General features: G+C 55.8%; 3 protein-coding genes and 5 non-coding genes across 8 annotated transcripts; 4 read left to right on the forward strand and 4 right to left on the reverse strand.

Moving 5' to 3' along the window:
• Positions 1–304: 304 nt before the first annotated feature.
• Positions 305–376, reverse strand: TRNAM-CAU (transfer RNA methionine (anticodon CAU)). Its single transcript has one exon. It is a non-coding gene; the product is annotated as a tRNA-Met (tRNA).
• A 956-nt stretch (positions 377–1,332) lies between these two features.
• On the reverse strand, positions 1,333–1,414 carry TRNAS-AGA (transfer RNA serine (anticodon AGA)). The gene has a single exon. It is a non-coding gene; the product is annotated as a tRNA-Ser (tRNA).
• Positions 1,415–3,255: 1,841 nt separating this feature from the next.
• LOC128792894 (feather keratin Cos1-1/Cos1-3/Cos2-1-like) lies at positions 3,256–4,245 on the reverse strand. Its single transcript, XM_053951781.1, has 2 exons — positions 3,896–4,245; positions 3,256–3,729 (listed from the first exon to the last, which is right to left on the reverse strand). The coding sequence occupies exons 1-2, from the start codon at positions 4,127–4,129 to the stop codon at positions 3,391–3,393; spliced, it is 573 nt and encodes a 190-aa protein (XP_053807756.1). The 5' UTR covers positions 4,130–4,245; the 3' UTR covers positions 3,256–3,390.
• LOC128792895 (feather keratin Cos1-1/Cos1-3/Cos2-1-like) lies at positions 3,531–8,990 on the forward strand. Its single transcript, XM_053951782.1, has 4 exons — positions 3,531–3,547; positions 4,457–4,543; positions 7,908–7,989; positions 8,517–8,990. The coding sequence occupies exons 2-4, from the start codon at positions 4,539–4,541 to the stop codon at positions 8,853–8,855; spliced, it is 426 nt and encodes a 141-aa protein (XP_053807757.1). The 5' UTR covers positions 3,531–3,547; positions 4,457–4,538; the 3' UTR covers positions 8,856–8,990.
• Positions 8,991–10,833: 1,843 nt separating this feature from the next.
• TRNAS-AGA (transfer RNA serine (anticodon AGA)) lies at positions 10,834–10,915 on the forward strand. Its single transcript has one exon. It is a non-coding gene; the product is annotated as a tRNA-Ser (tRNA).
• Positions 10,916–11,870: 955 nt separating this feature from the next.
• Positions 11,871–11,942, forward strand: TRNAM-CAU (transfer RNA methionine (anticodon CAU)). The gene has a single exon. It is a non-coding gene; the product is annotated as a tRNA-Met (tRNA).
• A 924-nt stretch (positions 11,943–12,866) lies between these two features.
• TRNAQ-CUG (transfer RNA glutamine (anticodon CUG)) lies at positions 12,867–12,938 on the forward strand. The gene has a single exon. It is a non-coding gene; the product is annotated as a tRNA-Gln (tRNA).
• Positions 12,939–13,462: 524 nt separating this feature from the next.
• LOC128792896 (uncharacterized) lies at positions 13,463–18,792 on the reverse strand. Its single transcript, XM_053951784.1, has 3 exons — positions 17,931–18,792; positions 14,464–14,545; positions 13,463–13,936 (listed from the first exon to the last, which is right to left on the reverse strand). Exons 1-3 carry the CDS (start codon positions 18,344–18,346, stop codon positions 13,598–13,600), a joined length of 837 nt encoding a protein of 278 aa, XP_053807759.1. The 5' UTR covers positions 18,347–18,792; the 3' UTR covers positions 13,463–13,597.
• Positions 18,793–18,816: the final 24 nt, after the last annotated feature.

Genomic DNA, 18,816 nt, shown 5'->3' on the forward strand with positions numbered 1-18,816 from the left:
CTGGCTCAAAGCCAGGGTCTGCCTGCTGGGCTGGCAGGTGCCTGGAGTCCTGGGCAGGAGCCCGGCTGAGGGGAGCAGGAGCAGCGGCTCGACTGCTCTGCGGGAGAAGACGATGCAGAGAGAAGGACCCGTGCCCTTCGCGACCAGGAGAGCTCAGGTGGTGTTATACGAGTCTGATCACTTTCACTAAAAGCAGGTAGCAGGTAGCGAGGGAAGAGGAAGGCTACGGCCAGTGTTGCCCAAAGAGCTAGAGCCAAGCAGGGTAAAAGCTGTTGGGCGAGGCAGCCTGGGTGAAAAAGGGCCATAGCAGAGGATGGTTTCGATCCATCGACCTCTGGGTTATGGGCCCAGCACGCTCCCGCTGCGCCACTCTGCTCCTCCTCAGCCCTGCCTGCCACTGCCCTCACCGCAGACTGATGCTGCCGGACACTGACGGCCCTCGCTCCTTCCCTTCCTCTCTCCTTGGCCTCCCCCACCCCACACAGTACACCCCCTGACAAACTCAGCTCCCTTCAGCCTGTGCGCCACAGCGCCAGGGCCCGCCCTTGCCCTTCTCCCACGCCTCCCCCCCACAGCCCTGCACAGACCCCCGCCCTTTGACGCCCACGCTGACGCTGCACCTGCTCAACGCACCCCCGCAGGCACCCTGCGGCCTTGGGCCCTGCTAGCCATGAGGCCCTCTGAAATACAGACGCATCCCGACACCTGCCGCCCTGACCACACATCCTGCTCTGCTCCCCGCGCCCTGACGCACTGCACCTGCCGGACAGTTCGGATCTTCGCTGGCCAAGGAGGGACACGGGTTGCCTTGGCCTGCAGTTGCCAACAATTGGAAACAATTCTCCTCTCGGACCTCTGCAAATTCAGCTGCCTCAGCTCATACTCTGAAGCAAAAGCTCTCAGTTCGGGGCACTTGGTGCCAACCGGCTTGGCAAGCTGAGGGTCCTTGCCCTGAACACTTGGTGTCTGCGTTTCCCCTTTCCTTCATCATTGGTGCTGACAAAGGCCTTGGAGCTTCTTTTCTCTTGCAGTGCTTCCCCCACAACAAGTGGCTTGGCTGCAGGGCACAGACCTTGCCCCAGCAATGGGCTTTTGTCCCCTCCTCCCTCACAAGTGTAGTCCTGGGGGGCATTTCCCTGGTTTAGGGAGACACAAGACACTTTCCTTCAAAGCTGTTCAAACCCCATTAGCTCCTTTGCCTGTTCCGGTATCCCTGAAGCCTCCCTCCTCCCTGGTCCCTGACTGACCCTCGTGGTTCACACCTGCCACCCCGTGTGCGGGGGCAGCTCTGAACGTCTCACTGTGCCCGCAGCCCAAAAGGGGCGTGAGCCCCATAGCTGGCAGGATTCGAACCTGCGCGGGGAAACCCCAATGGATTTCTAGTCCATCGCCTTCACCACTCGGCCACAACTACCTGCTCTGGCCCTCCTGGCCCTGCTCATCACATACCCTGTGCCAACACACCCACACCCCGACGCTTCGGGCCAAGGCTCCTGCTACAAACCGCTCTTCCACATGGCTTCAAAAATCACTCGCAAGGCCAGCAGCAAAAGCCACATTTCATATTACGGGAAAGCACTGCAAAGCCCCTTCTCCGCAAGATTCGCTCCACCACTTACAGGACATTTAACGCACCACAAGATTAAACAGCCAATGACAAACACAAAGCAAAACCCAAGCAATCACAACAGAAATTAAATTAAAGGACTATCCGGCGGACGTTGTCTGTGCGCTTGCCTGTGTTTGCATGTGTAGGACTCTGTGTCTCGGTGTGGCAAAAGACAGTGGGGGCAAGCATATGAAGGAACGCGCCCTCAACCCTTGACAGCATGCAAACTTAACCTTTAACTCAACTCGTACCTAAAACCTAATTAATACCTCACCCTTAAAATTTGACAGAGCAAAAACACTTAATAGCATTGAACCTAACTTACTACTTCAAAGTTATGCTTAGCAACTTAGCAAAAGAACAACACTTAGCAGCATTCCGCATAAGTCTATAACTGTAACTGAACCTTCCTTAGATCTCCAAGGTACTCAGACATCTAAGAAATCAGGATTTCCCCCAGATTTGCTATAGCAAATATATGCACACGTGCATGCCCACAGACATGCAGAGTCAGTACAAGCAACGTACCTGTGAAAAATTCTCCTCAGTGGCCAGTGAAACACGCACTTTGGGTGCCTTTGCATCTCCCAGCGGGCAAAGGGTCAGGCCTCAAGGAGTGAGGGTATCAGCCCGGGACTCGTCGTCGTTGGGCAACCCTCCAGGTAAAGCAACTCTGAGAGTTCACTGGCTGTGACAGCCGTCCCCCTCAGAGGGACATTGCTGGTCACAGCCTGCTGCGGTCCAGGAGAGCTCAAATGGTCTCCTTTTGGACCACTCTTTACAGGGTTGTAAAAGAGCAGGCTTTAGTCGTAACAAGGTTTCATCCTGGCCGCAGTTTGTACTGGCACTTTCTTTGAAAGTGTGACAATGGGAATGTTGTGGCCTTCAGGAAACAACAATATTTTCCAAGACCGGTCACTTTTGAGGGGCATTTTTCATAGGTATATTTACACACCTAAATACAGAGTGTGTGTGTGTGTGTGTGTGTGTGTGTGTGTGTGTGTGTGTGCATGAGAGAGAGAGGATAGATAATGCTATGGATGTTGTCACTGGGAATTTGAAATTAAGTCCTTGCTGTGACTGTGGATCGAGTGCTGCCAAACCCTTTTGCACCCTTTTAATTTTGTCTCCTTATCCTTTGCTTATCATACACTTTGCCTATAAAACATTAACCATTGATTTCAATTCAATATTCTATTTGTGCTTCATACATTTAGTGAGTAACTGTGCCATCAGAGTGAACTTTGCCATCAAACTCTGTTGAAGCCACACTGCCTTTGTCCAGGCATGCAAAGAAGTGCTTTTCTCCTTTCCAGCCCACAATCCTCTACTCACACCATTGACACATCCCAACATGACCAAGAGAAGAGAGAAGATTCATTTTGCTAGGCTTTTGTGAAGAAGATTGGATAGTTCAGAAATGTAACTCAAAATATTGGTATGAACTCTCACAAGGAACAAATTGGCACGGAGCCCTGCAGGGCTGTGATCTCCAGGTTACAGACTCAAGCTCAGTGACTGAGGCTTTGGTGCTCTGGTGTAATTTCTGGCAGTTCTTGGAGCAGATGCTGGAAAGCTCAGGACTCACCCTGGCTGAGTGGTGATACGTGAGGGAGGAGGAGAACAAACGACCACGACTCTCCAGCAATGCTGCACAAAGGCTTTAATGAGAAGGAGCAAAAGCAGCGGCACAGAACAGAGACCAAGGAACACGTGTGGGGGGCCAGGGAGGGAAAGAGAAGGGCCCATTTGCCAGGGCCAGCGGGGACGATGCGCCGGCCTCAGCAGATCTGACCGCAGCGGGGGAAAGGCAGACACAGGCCTGAGCCCCCCAGGCCAAGGGAGCCCCCAGAAGAGATGGGAACTCCCGAGGTGCTGAGGGAGCTGCCCACAGCAGCTGACAGAGAGGATCCCACGGCTGTGCTCTGAGGGAAAGAGGTGAGGATGGGGCCCGGCAAGGTCACCACCACCGGCGAAGGCTCGATGTACACCGTGGAGTCAGCGCAGCGGGCGAGGCAGGGCTCACTGCAGCTGCTTGCAAGGGGGGTTGGGCCACAGGGGCCGCAGGGCCGTGGGGGACAGGGTCTGCAGCAGGACATCTCTCGGTGCAGGAGGCAAAGCTGCAACACAGAGCAGGGAGCACCAACCTGCCTCAGGATCGGTCTGTCTCTCTGTCCCTCAGCTCTCTCCAGGGACACATTTGCTCTTCAAACACACTCTGTGCCTACAGCTCCCACCACCCTGCTGGTGCCCTCCCAGTGGCACGGCACGGGAAGGCCGCCCCACCTCAGCAATAGCGCCCAGCACAGTGGCTTTAAGGCCCCTGTGCAAAGACTGGTCACAGCCCATCTCCAGAACAGACATGGCTGTGTTAGAGATGTCCCGGGATGCACTGGGACATTTTGTTACACCACGGCCGGTGCAAATTCTGCCGGGCACATCCCCCTGAGGCTGAGCCCCATGGATCCCCTTCTGCTGGAACAAAGTCCCCTCTTCCCAGCCGTCCCCAGCCACCAGCATGGAAAGGCTGACGGCCCTCCAACAGCTCTGTGTCAGGGCCAAGCTGAGGCAGCCCAAGGATCAAGCCGGGCAGCCTCCATGGCAGCAGTTCAGCCCACAGGGAGGGATGGAGCAGACTCAGGCTTACCTGGTTCCTGGAGGAAAGGGAGGCCAGAGACGAGGATGCAGAGCCGGGAGCAGCGCAGCCTTTTATGCCGGGTCCCAGAGCCCTGTGGGGCCACAAACATTCCTTGTCTGTGAAACATCCAAACTCCTGGGAGTGGCCACTTGCGAGGCCTCGCTCCTGATGAGGTCCCTGCCTCTTTCATCTCTCGCATTTTTCACCAGTTTCACACCAACCTACGTGGAAATTATTCCTGTGTTTCCAAGCTTACTAAGGGCACTTCATTTCAAGGTCCCAAGCCAGTGTATGAGGTGAGTTAAATTGCATTTGTCTAGTGTCTATAGGATTCTGTCACTTGATCTTCTTGATGGTTACTTTGGCTCCAGTTAGAGTTAAATTCCGCCATTAAGTGACACCGCAGGTCAGCTCTTAGGAGCTTTCAGTGCAGGCACTCAGGCTAATCCTGAGAGTCATTTCTCCCACAGGTCATCACAGGCGTAGAGAAGACTGTGGGTCAGTTGAGGCACAAAGTCAACACTGCACAACCCCATAGTGGGGAAGAGACCCAACTCTGCAGGGAGGTGGCAAAGCTCAGTGACAAGGAAAGTCCATGTTCAGCTGAATGGATGTCCCCTGCAGGCCTGAGTGACAGCCATGGGAAACTTGCTTACCACGGCCTGGTTTTGTGATCAAAGAGATGCTGTGTCCTTCCCTGAAAGAGCCCCACAGCCACACTGACCTGTATTGCTCAGCGTGCTCATCCCAGAGGCCAGAGACCTGGCTGGTGGCTTGGGGGAAAAGGCTGAGGGCAGGGAGCCCAAAGCTGTTTTTTCCTGGATCTGGGATGGGGTTTCCCATTCCATGCATTTTACATTTCAAAGGGACACTGGATCAGTCTCTCAGAGCACACGGGTGTCATCCTGATGTGGAAGAGCTGGGAAAATCCCTGAGCTCCAGGCAAACCTGAGTCACCCAGTGTGGCCTTCCGTGGACTGGGTGCCGCAGACTCAGGCGCTCAAGGGATAGCAGAGCTCATATCCTCAATGTTCTGCTGCCGTGAAGGATATTTCCCCACCTTGTATCCCCAGTCGTGGACCACCTGGTGCTTGTCTGCCATCTCCTGCATTTGCTGTCTCCCCAGGCATGGTCTTTGGTGGCTGCCCAAGGGCTGTAGTGACTCAGAGTACCCCACATCAACCCCAGAAGGTCTGGGTGGAGCTCTGGAGGTCTTGTGCTCCTATCAGCTGCTCTGGGCAGATCAAACGGTCCCAGTTGCTCAGCAGGCTGTGGGCCTTGTCCTGCTGGCTTCTAAGCACTGACACAGCTTATCAAAGAGGTCACTATCCCTTGTACGGCTCTCCCAGGCCTGTCCCTTGTCCTCCTCCAGGGAGCCCTGGGATTTTCTTTCATGCTGCTTGTGATTGCTGCCTCTTGCCCTTTGACAGTGCACCTCTCGGGAGAGTTTGGCTCCATTCTCTCCAGAACCCCCAGGAGGTGGTGGAGGCAGCAGCTCCATGCCCCCCTCCACGCCTTGCCCATCTGCAGCAGGTTGTGCAAGCGCCGTGCCCTCGGCCTCCCCCATGGTGTCAGGTGCTGCAGCCCTTATGGTCTGCCTGGTCCTCTGGCAGTGCCTCTCTCCGTAAGAGATCCCCACGTACACCTCCCCTGTCCCTGGGGACACCAAATGGGAGCACCAACCCAGATGTGGTCTCTGCAGTGCCAAGGAAAGTGCACCCTCCATGGGGTGAACAGGTGCCAGGCTTATGGGGTGAGATCTGGACATGGACAGTAAGGAACTCTCAGGATTAGGGGTGAAAGCTCCCCAGAGGACTCAGAGTGAAAGCTCTGTTGGGGCAGACTTTCTCTCTGCTTTCCAGCCCTTCTGCCCCAAAGGGGTTCCTTGTCACTGGCCTGAGAGTGCAATGCAGAGCAGGTGGCATTCCCGGCACATACCCAGCCCTGTGCTCTCCAGGCTGCCACGGCATGTGCTGACCAGTGCAGGCAGCCTCAGTGTCATCTCCTGCTGGTCCTTCCCCTTGATGACCTGGGAGGCTCATCTGTAGGAGCCCTTTCCATCTCCTGGTGGCCTCCCAGGGGGTGCAGGGCATCCCTGGAAATGCTGCCCAGGAGAAAAGGACCTGTCTGACAGCGGCAGTGTTCAGAGGACAATGGGACAAGGCCCACAGCTTCTGGAGGCAGCTGGGAAGTTTGTAATTCTCTGGGCAGGAGCAGAGGACTTCCAGAGGTCTCTCCCAGCCTCCATTATCCTGGGTTGCCCTACATCCCCTGGGCCCTCGAGCAGCCACCCAAAGGCAATGGCTTCTGGAAATCTGCAGCAGCAGCAGCAGCAGCACAGAATTGCATGGATGTACAAGGTGGTTTGAGACCAGTCCTAAAGGGTCTGGAAATGCCCCTGTCAAAGGCAAAACCTTTCATAGGAAAGAGGCTATGTGCTCTGGTATCCCTGGAATGCCTGAGTCCAGGGCACCTTGTGCACTCATTTCCACATCAGCATGATTCAGGTTTGCCTGAAGCTCATGGATTTTCCCAACTCTTCCACATCACAATGATTCCCACAAGCTCTGGGAGACTGATCCAATATCCCTTTGAACTGTGAAATGAATTCAATGGGCAAAGTGATGCCTGCCCCAGGAAAAGGAGCCATGAGCTTTGGGCTCCCTGCCCTCAGCCACTTCCCCAAAGCTGCCATCCAGATCCCGGCCTCAGGGCTGGAGACACTGAGCAAAGTGGGTCAGTTTGTCTTTGACAAAATGGGTCAATTTGTCTTTCAGGGAGAGATGTAGGCATGCCTTTGACCACCTTCCTACGTGTTGATTTCCTTGTTTCCTGGAGGATCCCAACCTCCCAAGCTGAGGCCAGAGCTCTGGTTGTCAAATGCCAAGGTCAGGGCAATCCCAAACCTGGACACAGGCCAGGCCTTGAGTGGATTGAGAGCAGCCCGGTGGAGGGGGACTTGCAGGTTCTGGTGGTTGAAATACTGAACACGGACCTGCACTGCCTGCTAGCAGCCCAGTGCAAAAATCCAGTCGTGTTCTGGGCTGCATCCAGGGCCGTGTGGGCAGCAGGTCGAGGGAGGGGATTGTCCTGCTCTACTCGGCTCTCATGACACCGTTCTTGGGGTACTGGCTCCAGCTCTAGAACACACAGCCTAAGAAACACACGGACCTGCTGCAGTGGGTCCAGAGGAGCCACAAAGAGCACCAGGCAGCTGGAGCCATTGCCCTGTGAGGACAGGCTGAGAGGGTTGGGGTTGTGTAGCAAAGAGAGAAGGCTCCCAGGAGACATTCAGTTAAGAAAGGGAAGGATACCTGGTTGGGATGTGTAGTGACGGATCAAGTGCTACCAGTTCAAAACTGAAAGGAGGCATAATTGGATTAGGTACTGGGAAGGGACCTTTTCCTCCAAGAGGGGCGATACACAGGAACAGGTGGTCCAGAGAAGTAGTAGAAGCCATTTTAGGTGGCTTGAGATAGATGATTTTAAGGTCCAGCCACAAGTGATTTGAAGAGGTATCACAGGATTTTGGGTTGCAAGAAGCAAGAGGACAAAATTAGAGATGACAGGGCAGGGACCTCATCAGGAGCGAGGCCTCGCAAGTGGCCACTCCCAGGAGTTTGGATGTTTCACAGACAAGGAATGTTTGTGGCCCCACAGGGCTCTGGGACCCGGCATAAAAGGCTGCGCTGCTCCCGGCTCTGCATCCTCGTCTCTGGCCTCCCTTTCCTCCAGGAACCAGGTAAGCCTGAGTCCGCTCCATCCCTCCCTGTGGGCTGAACTGCTGCCATGGAGGCTGCCCGGCTTGATCCTTGGGCTGCCTCAGCTTGGCCCTGACACAGAGCTGTTGGAGGGCCGTCAGCCTTTCCATGCTGGTGGCTGGGGACGGCTGGGAAGAGGGGACTTTGTTCCAGCAGAAGGGGATCCATGGGGCTCAGCCTCAGGGGGATGTGCCCGGCAGAATTTGCACCGGCCGTGGTGTAACAAAATGTCCCAGTGCATCCCGGGACATCTCTAACACAGCCATGTCTGTTCTGGAGATGGGCTGTGACCAGTCTTTGCACAGGGGCCTTAAAGCCACTGTGCTGGGCGCTATTGCTGAGGTGGGGCGGCCTTCCCGTGCCGTGCCACTGGGAGGGCACCAGCAGGGTGGTGGGAGCTGTAGGCACAGAGTGTGTTTGAAGAGCAAATGTGTCCCTGGAGAGAGCTGAGGGACAGAGAGACAGACCGATCCTGAGGCAGGTTGGTGCTCCCTGCTCTGTGTTGCAGCTTTGCCTCCTGCACCGAGAGATGTCCTGCTGCAGACCCTGTCCCCCACGGCCCTGCGGCCCCTGTGGCCCAACCCCCCTTGCAAGCAGCTGCAGTGAGCCCTGCCTCGCCCGCTGCGCTGACTCCACGGTGTACATCGAGCCTTCGCCGGTGGTGGTGACCTTGCCGGGCCCCATCCTCACCTCTTTCCCTCAGAGCACAGCCGTGGGATCCTCTCTGTCAGCTGCTGTGGGCAGCTCCCTCAGCACCTCGGGAGTTCCCATCTCTTCTGGGGGCTCCCTTGGCCTGGGGGGCTCAGGCCTGTGTCTGCCTTTCCCCCGCTGCGGTCAGATCTGCTGAGGCCGGCGCATCGTCCCCGCTGGCCCTGGCAAATGAGCCCTTCTCTTTCCCTCCCTGGCCCCCCACACGTGTTCCTTGGTCTCTGTTCTGTGCCGCTGCTTTTGCTCCTTCTCATTAAAGCCTTTGTGCAGCATTGCTGGAGAGTCGTGGTCTTTTGTTCTCCTCCTCCCTCACGTATCACCACTCAGCCAGGGTGAGTCCTGAGCTTTCCTGCATCTGCTCCAAGAACTGCCAGAAATTACACCAGAGCACCAAATCCTCAGTCACTGAGCTTGAGTCTGTAACCTGGAGATCACAGCCCTGCAGGGCTCCGTGCCAATTTGTTCCTTGTGAGAGTTCATACCAATATTTTGAGTTACATTTCTGAACTATCCAATCTTCTTCACAAAAGCCTAGCAAAATGAATCTTCTCTCTTCTCTTGGTCATGTTGGGATGTGTCAATGGTGTGAGTAGAGGATTGTGGGCTGGAAAGGAGAAAAGCACTTCTTTGCATGCCTGGACAAAGGCAGTGTGGCTTCAACAGAGTTTGATGGCAAAGTTCACTCTGATGGCACAGTTACTCACTAAATGTATGAAGCACAAATAGAATATTGAATTGAAATCAATGGTTAATGTTTTATAGGCAAAGTGTATGATAAGCAAAGGATAAGGAGACAAAATTAAAAGGGTGCAAAAGGGTTTGGCAGCACTCGATCCACAGTCACAGCAAGGACTTAATTTCAAATTCCCAGTGACAACATCCATAGCATTATCTATCCTCTCTCTCTCATGCACACACACACACACACACACACACACACACACACACACACACACTCTGTATTTAGGTGTGTAAATATACCTATGAAAAATGCCCCTCAAAAGTGACCGGTCTTGGAAAATATTGTTGTTTCCTGAAGGCCACAACATTCCCATTGTCACACTTTCAAAGAAAGTGCCAGTACAAACTGCGGCCAGGATGAAACCTTGTTACGACTAAAGCCTGCTCTTTTACAACCCTGTAAAGAGTGGTCCAAAAGGAGACCATTTGAGCTCTCCTGGACCGCAGCAGGCTGTGACCAGCAATGTCCCTCTGAGGGGGACGGCTGTCACAGCCAGTGAACTCTCAGAGTTGCTTTACCTGGAGGGTTGCCCAACGACGACGAGTCCCGGGCTGATACCCTCACTCCTTGAGGCCTGACCCTTTGCCCGCTGGGAGATGCAAAGGCACCCAAAGTGCGTGTTTCACTGGCCACTGAGGGGAATTTTTCACAGGTACGTTGCTTGTACTGACTCTGCATGTCTGTGGGCATGCACGTGTGCATATATTTGCTATAGCAAATCTGGGGGAAATCCTGATTTCTTAGATGTCTGAGTACCTTGGAGATCTAAGGAAGGTTCAGTTACAGTTATAGACTTATGCGGAATGCTGCTAAGTGTTGTTCTTTTGCTAAGTTGCTAAGCATAACTTTGAAGTAGTAAGTTAGGTTCAATGCTATTAAGTGTTTTTGCTCTGTCAAATTTTAAGGGTGAGGTATTAATTAGGTTTTAGGTACGAGTTGAGTTAAAGGTTAAGTTTGCATGCTGTCAAGGGTTGAGGGCGCGTTCCTTCATATGCTTGCCCCCACTGTCTTTTGCCACACCGAGACACAGAGTCCTACATATGCAAACACAAGCAAGCGCACAGACAACGTCCGCCGGATAGTCCTTTAATTTAATTTCTGTTGTGATTGCTTGGGTTTTGCTTTGTGTTTGTCATTGGCTGTTTAATCTTGTGGTGCGTTAAATGTCCTGTAAGTGGTGGAGCGAATCTTGCGGAGAAGGGGCTTTGCAGTGCTTTCCCGTAATATGAAATGTGGCTTTTGCTGCTGGCCTTGCGAGTGATTTTTGAAGCCATGTGGAAGAGCGGTTTGTAGCAGGAGCCTTGGCCCGAAGCGTCGGGGTGTGGGTGTGTTGGCACAGGGTATGTGATGAGCAGGGCCAGGAGGGCCAGAGCAGGTAGTTGTGGCCGAGTGGTGAAGGCGATGGACTAGAAATCCATTGGGGTTTCCCCGCGCAGGTTCGAATCCTGCCAACTACGGGGCTCACGCCCCTTTTGGGCTGCGGGCACAGTGAGACGTTCAGAGCTGCCCCCGCACACGGGGCGGCAGGTGTGAACCACGAGGGTCAGTCAGGGACCAGGGAGGAGGGAGGCTTCAGGGATACCGGAACAGGCAAAGGAGCTAATGGGGTTTGAACAGCTTTGAAGGAAAGTGTCTTGTGTCTCCCTAAACCAGGGAAATGCCCCCCAGGACTACACTTGTGAGGGAGGAGGGGACAAAAGCCCATTGCTGGGGCAAGGTCTGTGCCCTGCAGCCAAGCCACTTGTTGTGGGGGAAGCACTGCAAGAGAAAAGAAGCTCCGAGGCCTTGTCAGCACCAATGATGAAGGAAAGGGGAAACGCAGACACCAAGTGTTCAGGGCAAGGACCCTCAGCTTGCCAAGCCGGTTGGCACCAAGTGCCCCGAACTGAGAGCTTTTGCTTCAGAGTATGAGCTGAGGCAGCTGAATTTGCAGAGGTCCGAGAGGAGAATTGTTTCCAATTGTTGGCAACTGCAGGCCAAGGCAACCCGTGTCCCTCCTTGGCCAGCGAAGATCCGAACTGTCCGGCAGGTGCAGTGCGTCAGGGCGCGGGGAGCAGAGCAGGATGTGTGGTCAGGGCGGCAGGTGTCGGGATGCGTCTGTATTTCAGAGGGCCTCATGGCTAGCAGGGCCCAAGGCCGCAGGGTGCCTGCGGGGGTGCGTTGAGCAGGTGCAGCGTCAGCGTGGGCGTCAAAGGGCGGGGGTCTGTGCAGGGCTGTGGGGGGGAGGCGTGGGAGAAGGGCAAGGGCGGGCCCTGGCGCTGTGGCGCACAGGCTGAAGGGAGCTGAGTTTGTCAGGGGGTGTACTGTGTGGGGTGGGGGAGGCCAAGGAGAGAGGAAGGGAAGGAGCGAGGGCCGTCAGTGTCCGGCAGCATCAGTCTGCGGTGAGGGCAGTGGCAGGCAGGGCTGAGGAGGAGCAGAGTGGCGCAGCGGGAGCGTGCTGGGCCCATAACCCAGAGGTCGATGGATCGAAACCATCCTCTGCTATGGCCCTTTTTCACCCAGGCTGCCTCGCCCAACAGCTTTTACCCTGCTTGGCTCTAGCTCTTTGGGCAACACTGGCCGTAGCCTTCCTCTTCCCTCGCTACCTGCTACCTGCTTTTAGTGAAAGTGATCAGACTCGTATAACACCACCTGAGCTCTCCTGGTCGCGAAGGGCACGGGTCCTTCTCTCTGCATCGTCTTCTCCCGCAGAGCAGTCGAGCCGCTGCTCCTGCTCCCCTCAGCCGGGCTCCTGCCCAGGACTCCAGGCACCTGCCAGCCCAGCAGGCAGACCCTGGCTTTGAGCCAGGTTGGCCTTGGCAAAAGCCAAGTGCAGGAGCTGGCCTGGATCCTGCAGAGACTCCCAGAGAGTGGGGAGCCACTGCGGCCAGGTGGGCAGAGAACACCTGGACATCAGGCTGGGGTTGCAGTGGGGCTCAGGCACTGGGTTGCCTTGTCCTTGCTTTGTCTCCAGCCCTGCTTGGAGGAGGCATTTGGGCTTGTGTGCCCCTGGGATTGCCGTGCAGTCAAGGTCCTTGGGAGAGGGAAGAGTTCCCAGCGAGGGCTCTGCCCTCCTTGCTCCGGCACGCCAGGCAGTGAGCGAACCCGTTCCTCAGAGGAGCTGGAGGTCAGTCGTTGTTGAGCCCTTGGTGTGGCCCCTGCCCTTTCTCCTTGCCGCTCCAGCCCCTTTCCTGGGTTCCCCATTGGGTCTTTCCTCACCTTCTGTAGAGACGGAGCAATGTTTCCGTCCGATTAGTCCTTAAGGGGCTGGAGTGTCTTGGGCTGGAGAAGAGAAGGCAAGGGAGCTTGTGCAGTGTGAAGGTGACTTCCCAAGGTAACTTGCCCTGGGTGGGAAAGGGCTTGCTGCAAGGTGGGGAAGACAAGGCTGAGTGAGGCTGAGCACAGGAGCCAGAGGTGTCTGGGGCAGGAGGTCCTATGGTGTAATGGTGAGCACTCTGGACTCTGAATCCAGTGATCTGAGTTCAAATCTCAGTGGGACCTGGCCCTTTTGGTTCCCCCGGGCTTTCCCTCAGCATGCTCTCCGCACACTCACAGCTCTCCTCGGCTGCTGCTGGTTCACTTGTGCAGTGTTCTCTGATGAATCACACAGCAGCTGAGCTGCAAGACCACCCACTCCAAAACGGCTCAGGCACAGGAGCCTGCTCTGGGACCATTGCTCCTATGGCAGATGCATCCAGAAATGGAGACTGGGCTAGACAGCTCTGGGCAGCTGTTCCCAGCCTGGATCGTTCCCACAGCAACACCAGCTTACTGCCTGAGGCCTTACTTCTATGCCCAGCCCTGTCTGCTGCTCCTTTCTTGCTCCTTTCATCTGTGGCTTCTTTTCCTCTTTTCCCTGCCAATTTCCTTCTATTGCTCTGCAATCCCTTCAAGGAGCTCTACCAACACTGGGAACTGCCCCATCATTGGAGTTCCATTTGTAGCCATGGGAGAGGCAAGGATCTTCCTTGCAGAGCAGGCGGTAGGTGAGGGAGGAGGAGAACAAACGACCACGACTCTCCAGCAATGCTGCACAAAGGCTTTAATGAGAAGGAGCAAAAGCAGCGGCACAGAACAGAGACCAAGGAACACGTGTGGGGGGCCAGGGAGGGAAAGAGAAGGGCCCATTTGCCAGGGCCAGCGGGGACGATGCGCCGGCCTCAGCAGATCTGACCGCAGCGGGGGAAAGGCAGACACAGGCCTGAGCCCCCCAGGCCAAGGGAGCCCCCAGAAGAGATGGGAACTCCCGAGGTGCTGAGGGAGCTGCCCACAGCAGCTGACAGAGAGGATCCCACGGCTGTGCTCTGAGGGAAAGAGGTGAGGATGGGGCCCGGCAAGGTCACCACCACCGGCGAAGGCTCGATGTAGAACATGGAGTCGGCGCAGCGGGCGAGGCAGGGCTCACTGCAGCTGCTTGCAAGGGGGGTTGGGCCACAGGGGCCGCAGGGCCGTGGGGGACAGGGTCTGCAGCAGGACATCTCTCGGTGCAGGAGGCAAAGCTGCAACACAGAGCAGGGAGCACCAACCTGCCTCAGGATCGGTCTGTCTCTCTGTCCCTCAGCTCTCTCCAGGGACACATTTGCTCTTCAAACACACTCTGTGCCTACAGCTCCCACCACCCTGCTGGTGCCCTCCCAGTGGCACGGCACGGGAAGGCCGCCCCACCTCAGCAATAGCGCCCAGCACAGTGGCTTTAAGGCCCCTGTGCAAAGACTGGTCACAGCCCATCTCCAGAACAGACATGGCTGTGTTAGAGATGTCCCGGGATGCACTGGGACATTTTGTTACACCACGGCCGGTGCAAATTCTGCCGGGCACATCCCCCTGAGGCTGAGCCCCATGGATCCCCTTCTGCTGGAACAAAGTCCCCTCTTCCCAGCCGTCCCCAGCCACCAGCATGGAAAGGCTGACGGCCCTCCAACAGCTCTGTGTCAGGGCCAAGCTGAGGCAGCCCAAGGATCAAGCCGGGCAGCCTCCATGGCAGCAGTTCAGCCCACAGGGAGGGATGGAGCGGACTCAGGCTTACCTGGTTCCTGGAGGAAAGGGAGGCCAGAGACGAGGATGCAGAGCCGGGAGCAGCGCAGCCTTTTATGCCGGGTCCCAGAGCCCTGTGGGGCCACAAACATTCCTTGTCTGTGAAACATCCAAACTCCTGGGAGTGGCCACTTGCGAGGCCTCGCTCCTGATGAGGTCCCTGCCCTGTCATCTCTAATTTTGTCCTCTTGCTTCTTGCAACCCAAAATCCTGTGATACCTCTTCAAATCACTTGTGGCTGGACCTTAAAATCATCTATCTCAAGCCACCTAAAATGGCTTCTACTACTTCTCTGGACCACCTGTTCCTGTGTATCGCCCCTCTTGGAGGAAAAGGTCCCTTCCCAGTACCTAATCCAATTATGCCTCCTTTCAGTTTTGAACTGGTAGCACTTGATCCGTCACTACACATCCCAACCAGGTATCCTTCCCTTTCTTAACTGAATGTCTCCTGGGAGCCTTCTCCTCTCTTTGCTACACAACCGCAACCCTCTCAGCCTGTCCTCACAGGGCAATGGCTCCAGCTGCCTGGTGCTCTTTGTGGCTCCTCTGGACCCACTGCAGCAGGTCCGTGTGTTTCTTAGGCTGTGTGTTCTAGAGCTGGAGCCAGTACCCCAAGAACGGTGTCATGAGAGCCGAGTAGAGCAGGACAATCCCCTCCCTCGACCTGCTGCCCACACGGCCCTGGATGCAGCCCAGAACACGACTGGATTTTTGCACTGGGCTGCTAGCAGGCAGTGCAGGTCCGTGTTCAGTATTTCAACCACCAGAACCTGCAAGTCCCCCTCCACCGGGCTGCTCTCAATCCACTCAAGGCCTGGCCTGTGTCCAGGTTTGGGATTGCCCTGACCTTGGCATTTGACAACCAGAGCTCTGGCCTCAGCTTGGGAGGTTGGGATCCTCCAGGAAACAAGGAAATCAACACGTAGGAAGGTGGTCAAAGGCATGCCTACATCTCTCCCTGAAAGACAAATTGACCCATTTTGTCAAAGACAAACTGACCCACTTTGCTCAGTGTCTCCAGCCCTGAGGCCGGGATCTGGATGGCAGCTTTGGGGAAGTGGCTGAGGGCAGGGAGCCCAAAGCTCATGGCTCCTTTTCCTGGGGCAGGCATCACTTTGCCCATTGAATTCATTTCACAGTTCAAAGGGATATTGGATCAGTCTCCCAGAGCTTGTGGGAATCATTGTGATGTGGAAGAGTTGGGAAAATCCATGAGCTTCAGGCAAACCTGAATCATGCTGATGTGGAAATGAGTGCACAAGGTGCCCTGGACTCAGGCATTCCAGGGATACCAGAGCACATAGCCTCTTTCCTATGAAAGGTTTTGCCTTTGACAGGGGCATTTCCAGACCCTTTAGGACTGGTCTCAAACCACCTTGTACATCCATGTAATCCTGTGCTGCTGCTGCTGCTGCTGCAGATTTCCAGAAGCCATTGCCTTTGGGTGGCTGCTCGAGGGCCCAGGGGATGCAGGGCAACCCAGGATAATGGAGGCTGGGAGACACTTCTGGAAGTCCTCTGCTCCTGCCCAGAGAAGAACAAACTTCCCAGCTGCCTCCAGAAGCTGTGGGCCTTGTCCCATTGTCCTCTGAACACTGCCGCTGTCAGACAGGTCCTTTTCTCCTGGGCAGCATTTCCAGGGATGCCCTGCACCCCCTGGGAGGCCACCAGGAGATGGAAAGGGCTCCTACAGATGAGCCTCCCAGGTCATCAAGGGGAAGGACCAGCAGGAGATGACACTGAGGCTGCCTGCACTGGTCAGCACATGCCGTGGCAGCCTGGAGAGCACAGGGCTGGGTATGTGCCGGGAATGCCACCTGCTCTGCATTGCACTCTCAGGCCAGTGACAAGGAACCCCTTTGGGGCAGAAGGGCTGGAAAGCAGAGAGAAAGTCTGCCCCAACAGAGCTTTCACTCTGAGTCCTCTGGGGAGCTTTCACCCCTAATCCTGAGAGTTCCTTACTGTCCATGTCCAGATCTCACCCCATAAGCCTGGCACCTGTTCACCCCATGGAGGGTGCACTTTCCTTGGCACTGCAGAGACCACATCTGGGTTGGTGCTCCCATTTGGTGTCCCCAGGGACAGGGGAGGTGTACGTGGGGATCTCTTACGGAGAGAGGCACTGCCAGAGGACCAGGCAGACCATAAGGGCTGCAGCACCTGACACCATGGGGGAGGCCGAGGGCACGGCGCTTGCACAACCTGCTGCAGATGGGCAAGGCGTGGAGGGGGGCATGGAGCTGCTGCCTCCACCACCTCCTGGGGGTTCTGGAGAGAATGGAGCCAAACTCTCCCGAGAGGTGCACTGTCAAAGGGCAAGAGGCAGCAATCACAAGCAGCATGAAAGAAAATCCCAGGGCTCCCTGGAGGAGGACAAGGGACAGGCCTGGGAGAGCCGTACAAGGGATAGTGACCTCTTTGATAAGCTGTGTCAGTGCTTAGAAGCCAGCAGGACAAGGCCCACAGCCTGCTGAGCAACTGGGACCGTTTGATCTGCCCAGAGCAGCTGATAGGAGCACAAGACCTCCAGAGCTCCACCCAGACCTTCTGGGGTTGATGTGGGGTACTCTGAGTCACTACAGCCCTTGGGCAGCCACCAAAGACCATGCCTGGGGAGACAGCAAATGCAGGAGATGGCAGACAAGCACCAGGTGGTCCACGACTGGGGATACAAGGTGGGGAAATATCCTTCACGGCAGCAGAACATTGAGGATATGAGCTCTGCTATCCCTTGAGCGCCTGAGTCTGCGGCACCCAGTCCACGGAAGGCCACACTGGGTGACTCAGGTTTGCCTGGAGCTCAGGGATTTTCCCAGCTCTTCCACATCAGGATGACACCCGTGTGCTCTGAGAGACTGATCCAGTGTCCCTTTGAAATGTAAAATGCATGGAATGGGAAACCCCATCCCAGATCCAGGAAAAAACAGCTTTGGGCTCCCTGCCCTCAGCCTTTTCCCCCAAGCCACCAGCCAGGTCTCTGGCCTCTGGGATGAGCACGCTGAGCAATACAGGTCAGTGTGGCTGTGGGGCTCTTTCAGGGAAGGACACAGCATCTCTTTGATCACAAAACCAGGCCGTGGCACACGGCCTGTGGACTGTAAGCAAGTTCCCCATGGCTGTCACTCAGGCCTGCAGGGGACATCCATTCAGCTGAACATGGACTTTCCTTGTCACTGAGCTTTGCCACCTCCCTGCAGAGTTGGGTCTCTTCCCCACTATGGGGTTGTGCAGTGTTGACTTTGTGCCTCAACTGACCCACAGTCTTCTCTACGCCTGTGATGACCTGTGGGAGAAATGACTCTCAGGATTAGCCTGAGTGCCTGCACTGAAAGCTCCTGAGAGCTGACCTGCGGTGTCACTTAATGGCTGAATTTAACTCTAACTGGAGCCAAGGTAACCATCAAGAAGATCAAGTGACAAAATCTTATAGACACTAGACAAATGCAATTTAACTCACCTCATACACTGGCTTGGGACCTTGAAATGAAGTGCCCTTAGTAAGCCTGGAAACACAGGAATAATTTCCACGTAGGTTGGTGTGAAACTGGTGAAAAATGCGAGAGATGAAAGAGGCAGGGACCTCATCAGGAGCGAGGCCTCGCAAGTGGCCACTCCCAGGAGTTTGGATGTTTCACAGACAAGGAATGTTTGTGGCCCCACAGGGCTCTGGGACCCGGCATAAAAGGCTGCGCTGCTCCCGGCTCTGCATCCTCGTCTCTGGCCTCCCTTTCCTCCAGGAACCAGGTAAGCCTGAGTCCGCTCCATCCCTCCCTGTGGGCTGAACTGCTGCCATGGAGGCTGCCCGGCTTGATCCTTGGGCTGCCTCAGCTTGGCCCTGACACAGAGCTGTTGGAGGGCCGTCAGCCTTTCCATGCTGGTGGCTGGGGACGGCTGGGAAGAGGGGACTTTGTTCCAGCAGAAGGGGATCCATGGGGCTCAGCCTCAGGGGGATGTGCCCGGCAGAATTTGCACCGGCCGTGGTGTAACAAAATGTCCCAGTGCATCCCGGGACATCTCTAACACAGCCATGTCTGTTCTGGAGATGGGCTGTGACCAGTCTTTGCACAGGGGCCTTAAAGCCACTGTGCTGGGCGCTATTGCTGAGGTGGGGCGGCCTTCCCGTGCCGTGCCACTGGGAGGGCACCAGCAGGGTGGTGGGAGCTGTAGGCACAGAGTGTGTTTGAAGAGCAAATGTGTCCCTGGAGAGAGCTGAGGGACAGAGAGACAGACCGATCCTGAGGCAGGTTGGTGCTCCCTGCTCTGTGTTGCAGCTTTGCCTCCTGCACCGAGAGATGTCCTGCTGCAGACCCTGTCCCCCACGGCCCTGTGGCCCCTGTGGCCCA

The sequence above is a fragment of the Vidua chalybeata genome, chromosome 10 (genome assembly GCF_026979565.1).
Source record: "Vidua chalybeata isolate OUT-0048 chromosome 10, bVidCha1 merged haplotype, whole genome shotgun sequence".
NCBI lineage: Eukaryota > Metazoa > Chordata > Aves > Passeriformes > Viduidae > Vidua > Vidua chalybeata.

What these genes read in the sequence shown, in the direction of transcription:
- LOC128792894 (XM_053951781.1), bottom strand. Translation starts at nt 4,129, where the DNA reads ATGCTGGTGGCTGGGGACGGCTGGGAAGAGGGGACTTTGTTCCAGCAG. An exon ending in TGCTGGGCGCTATTGCTGAG is followed by an intron (nt 3,730 to 3,895) that starts GTGGGGCGGCCT and finishes TCTGTGTTGCAG; the next exon opens with CTTTGCCTCCTGCACCGAGA.
- LOC128792895 (XM_053951782.1), top strand. An exon ending in CCCTTTCCTCCAGGAACCAG is followed by an intron (nt 7,990 to 8,516) that starts GTAAGCCTGAGT and finishes TCTGTGTTGCAG; the next exon opens with CTTTGCCTCCTGCACCGAGA.
- LOC128792896 (XM_053951784.1), bottom strand. Translation starts at nt 18,346, where the DNA reads ATGGAAAGGCTGACGGCCCTCCAACAGCTCTGTGTCAGGGCCAAGCTG. An exon ending in GTCCCAAGCCAGTGTATGAG is followed by an intron (nt 14,546 to 17,930) that starts GTGAGTTAAATT and finishes GTGGCCCCACAG; the next exon opens with GGCTCTGGGACCCGGCATAA. An exon ending in CCCTTTCCTCCAGGAACCAG is followed by an intron (nt 13,937 to 14,463) that starts GTAAGCCTGAGT and finishes TCTGTGTTGCAG; the next exon opens with CTTTGCCTCCTGCACCGAGA.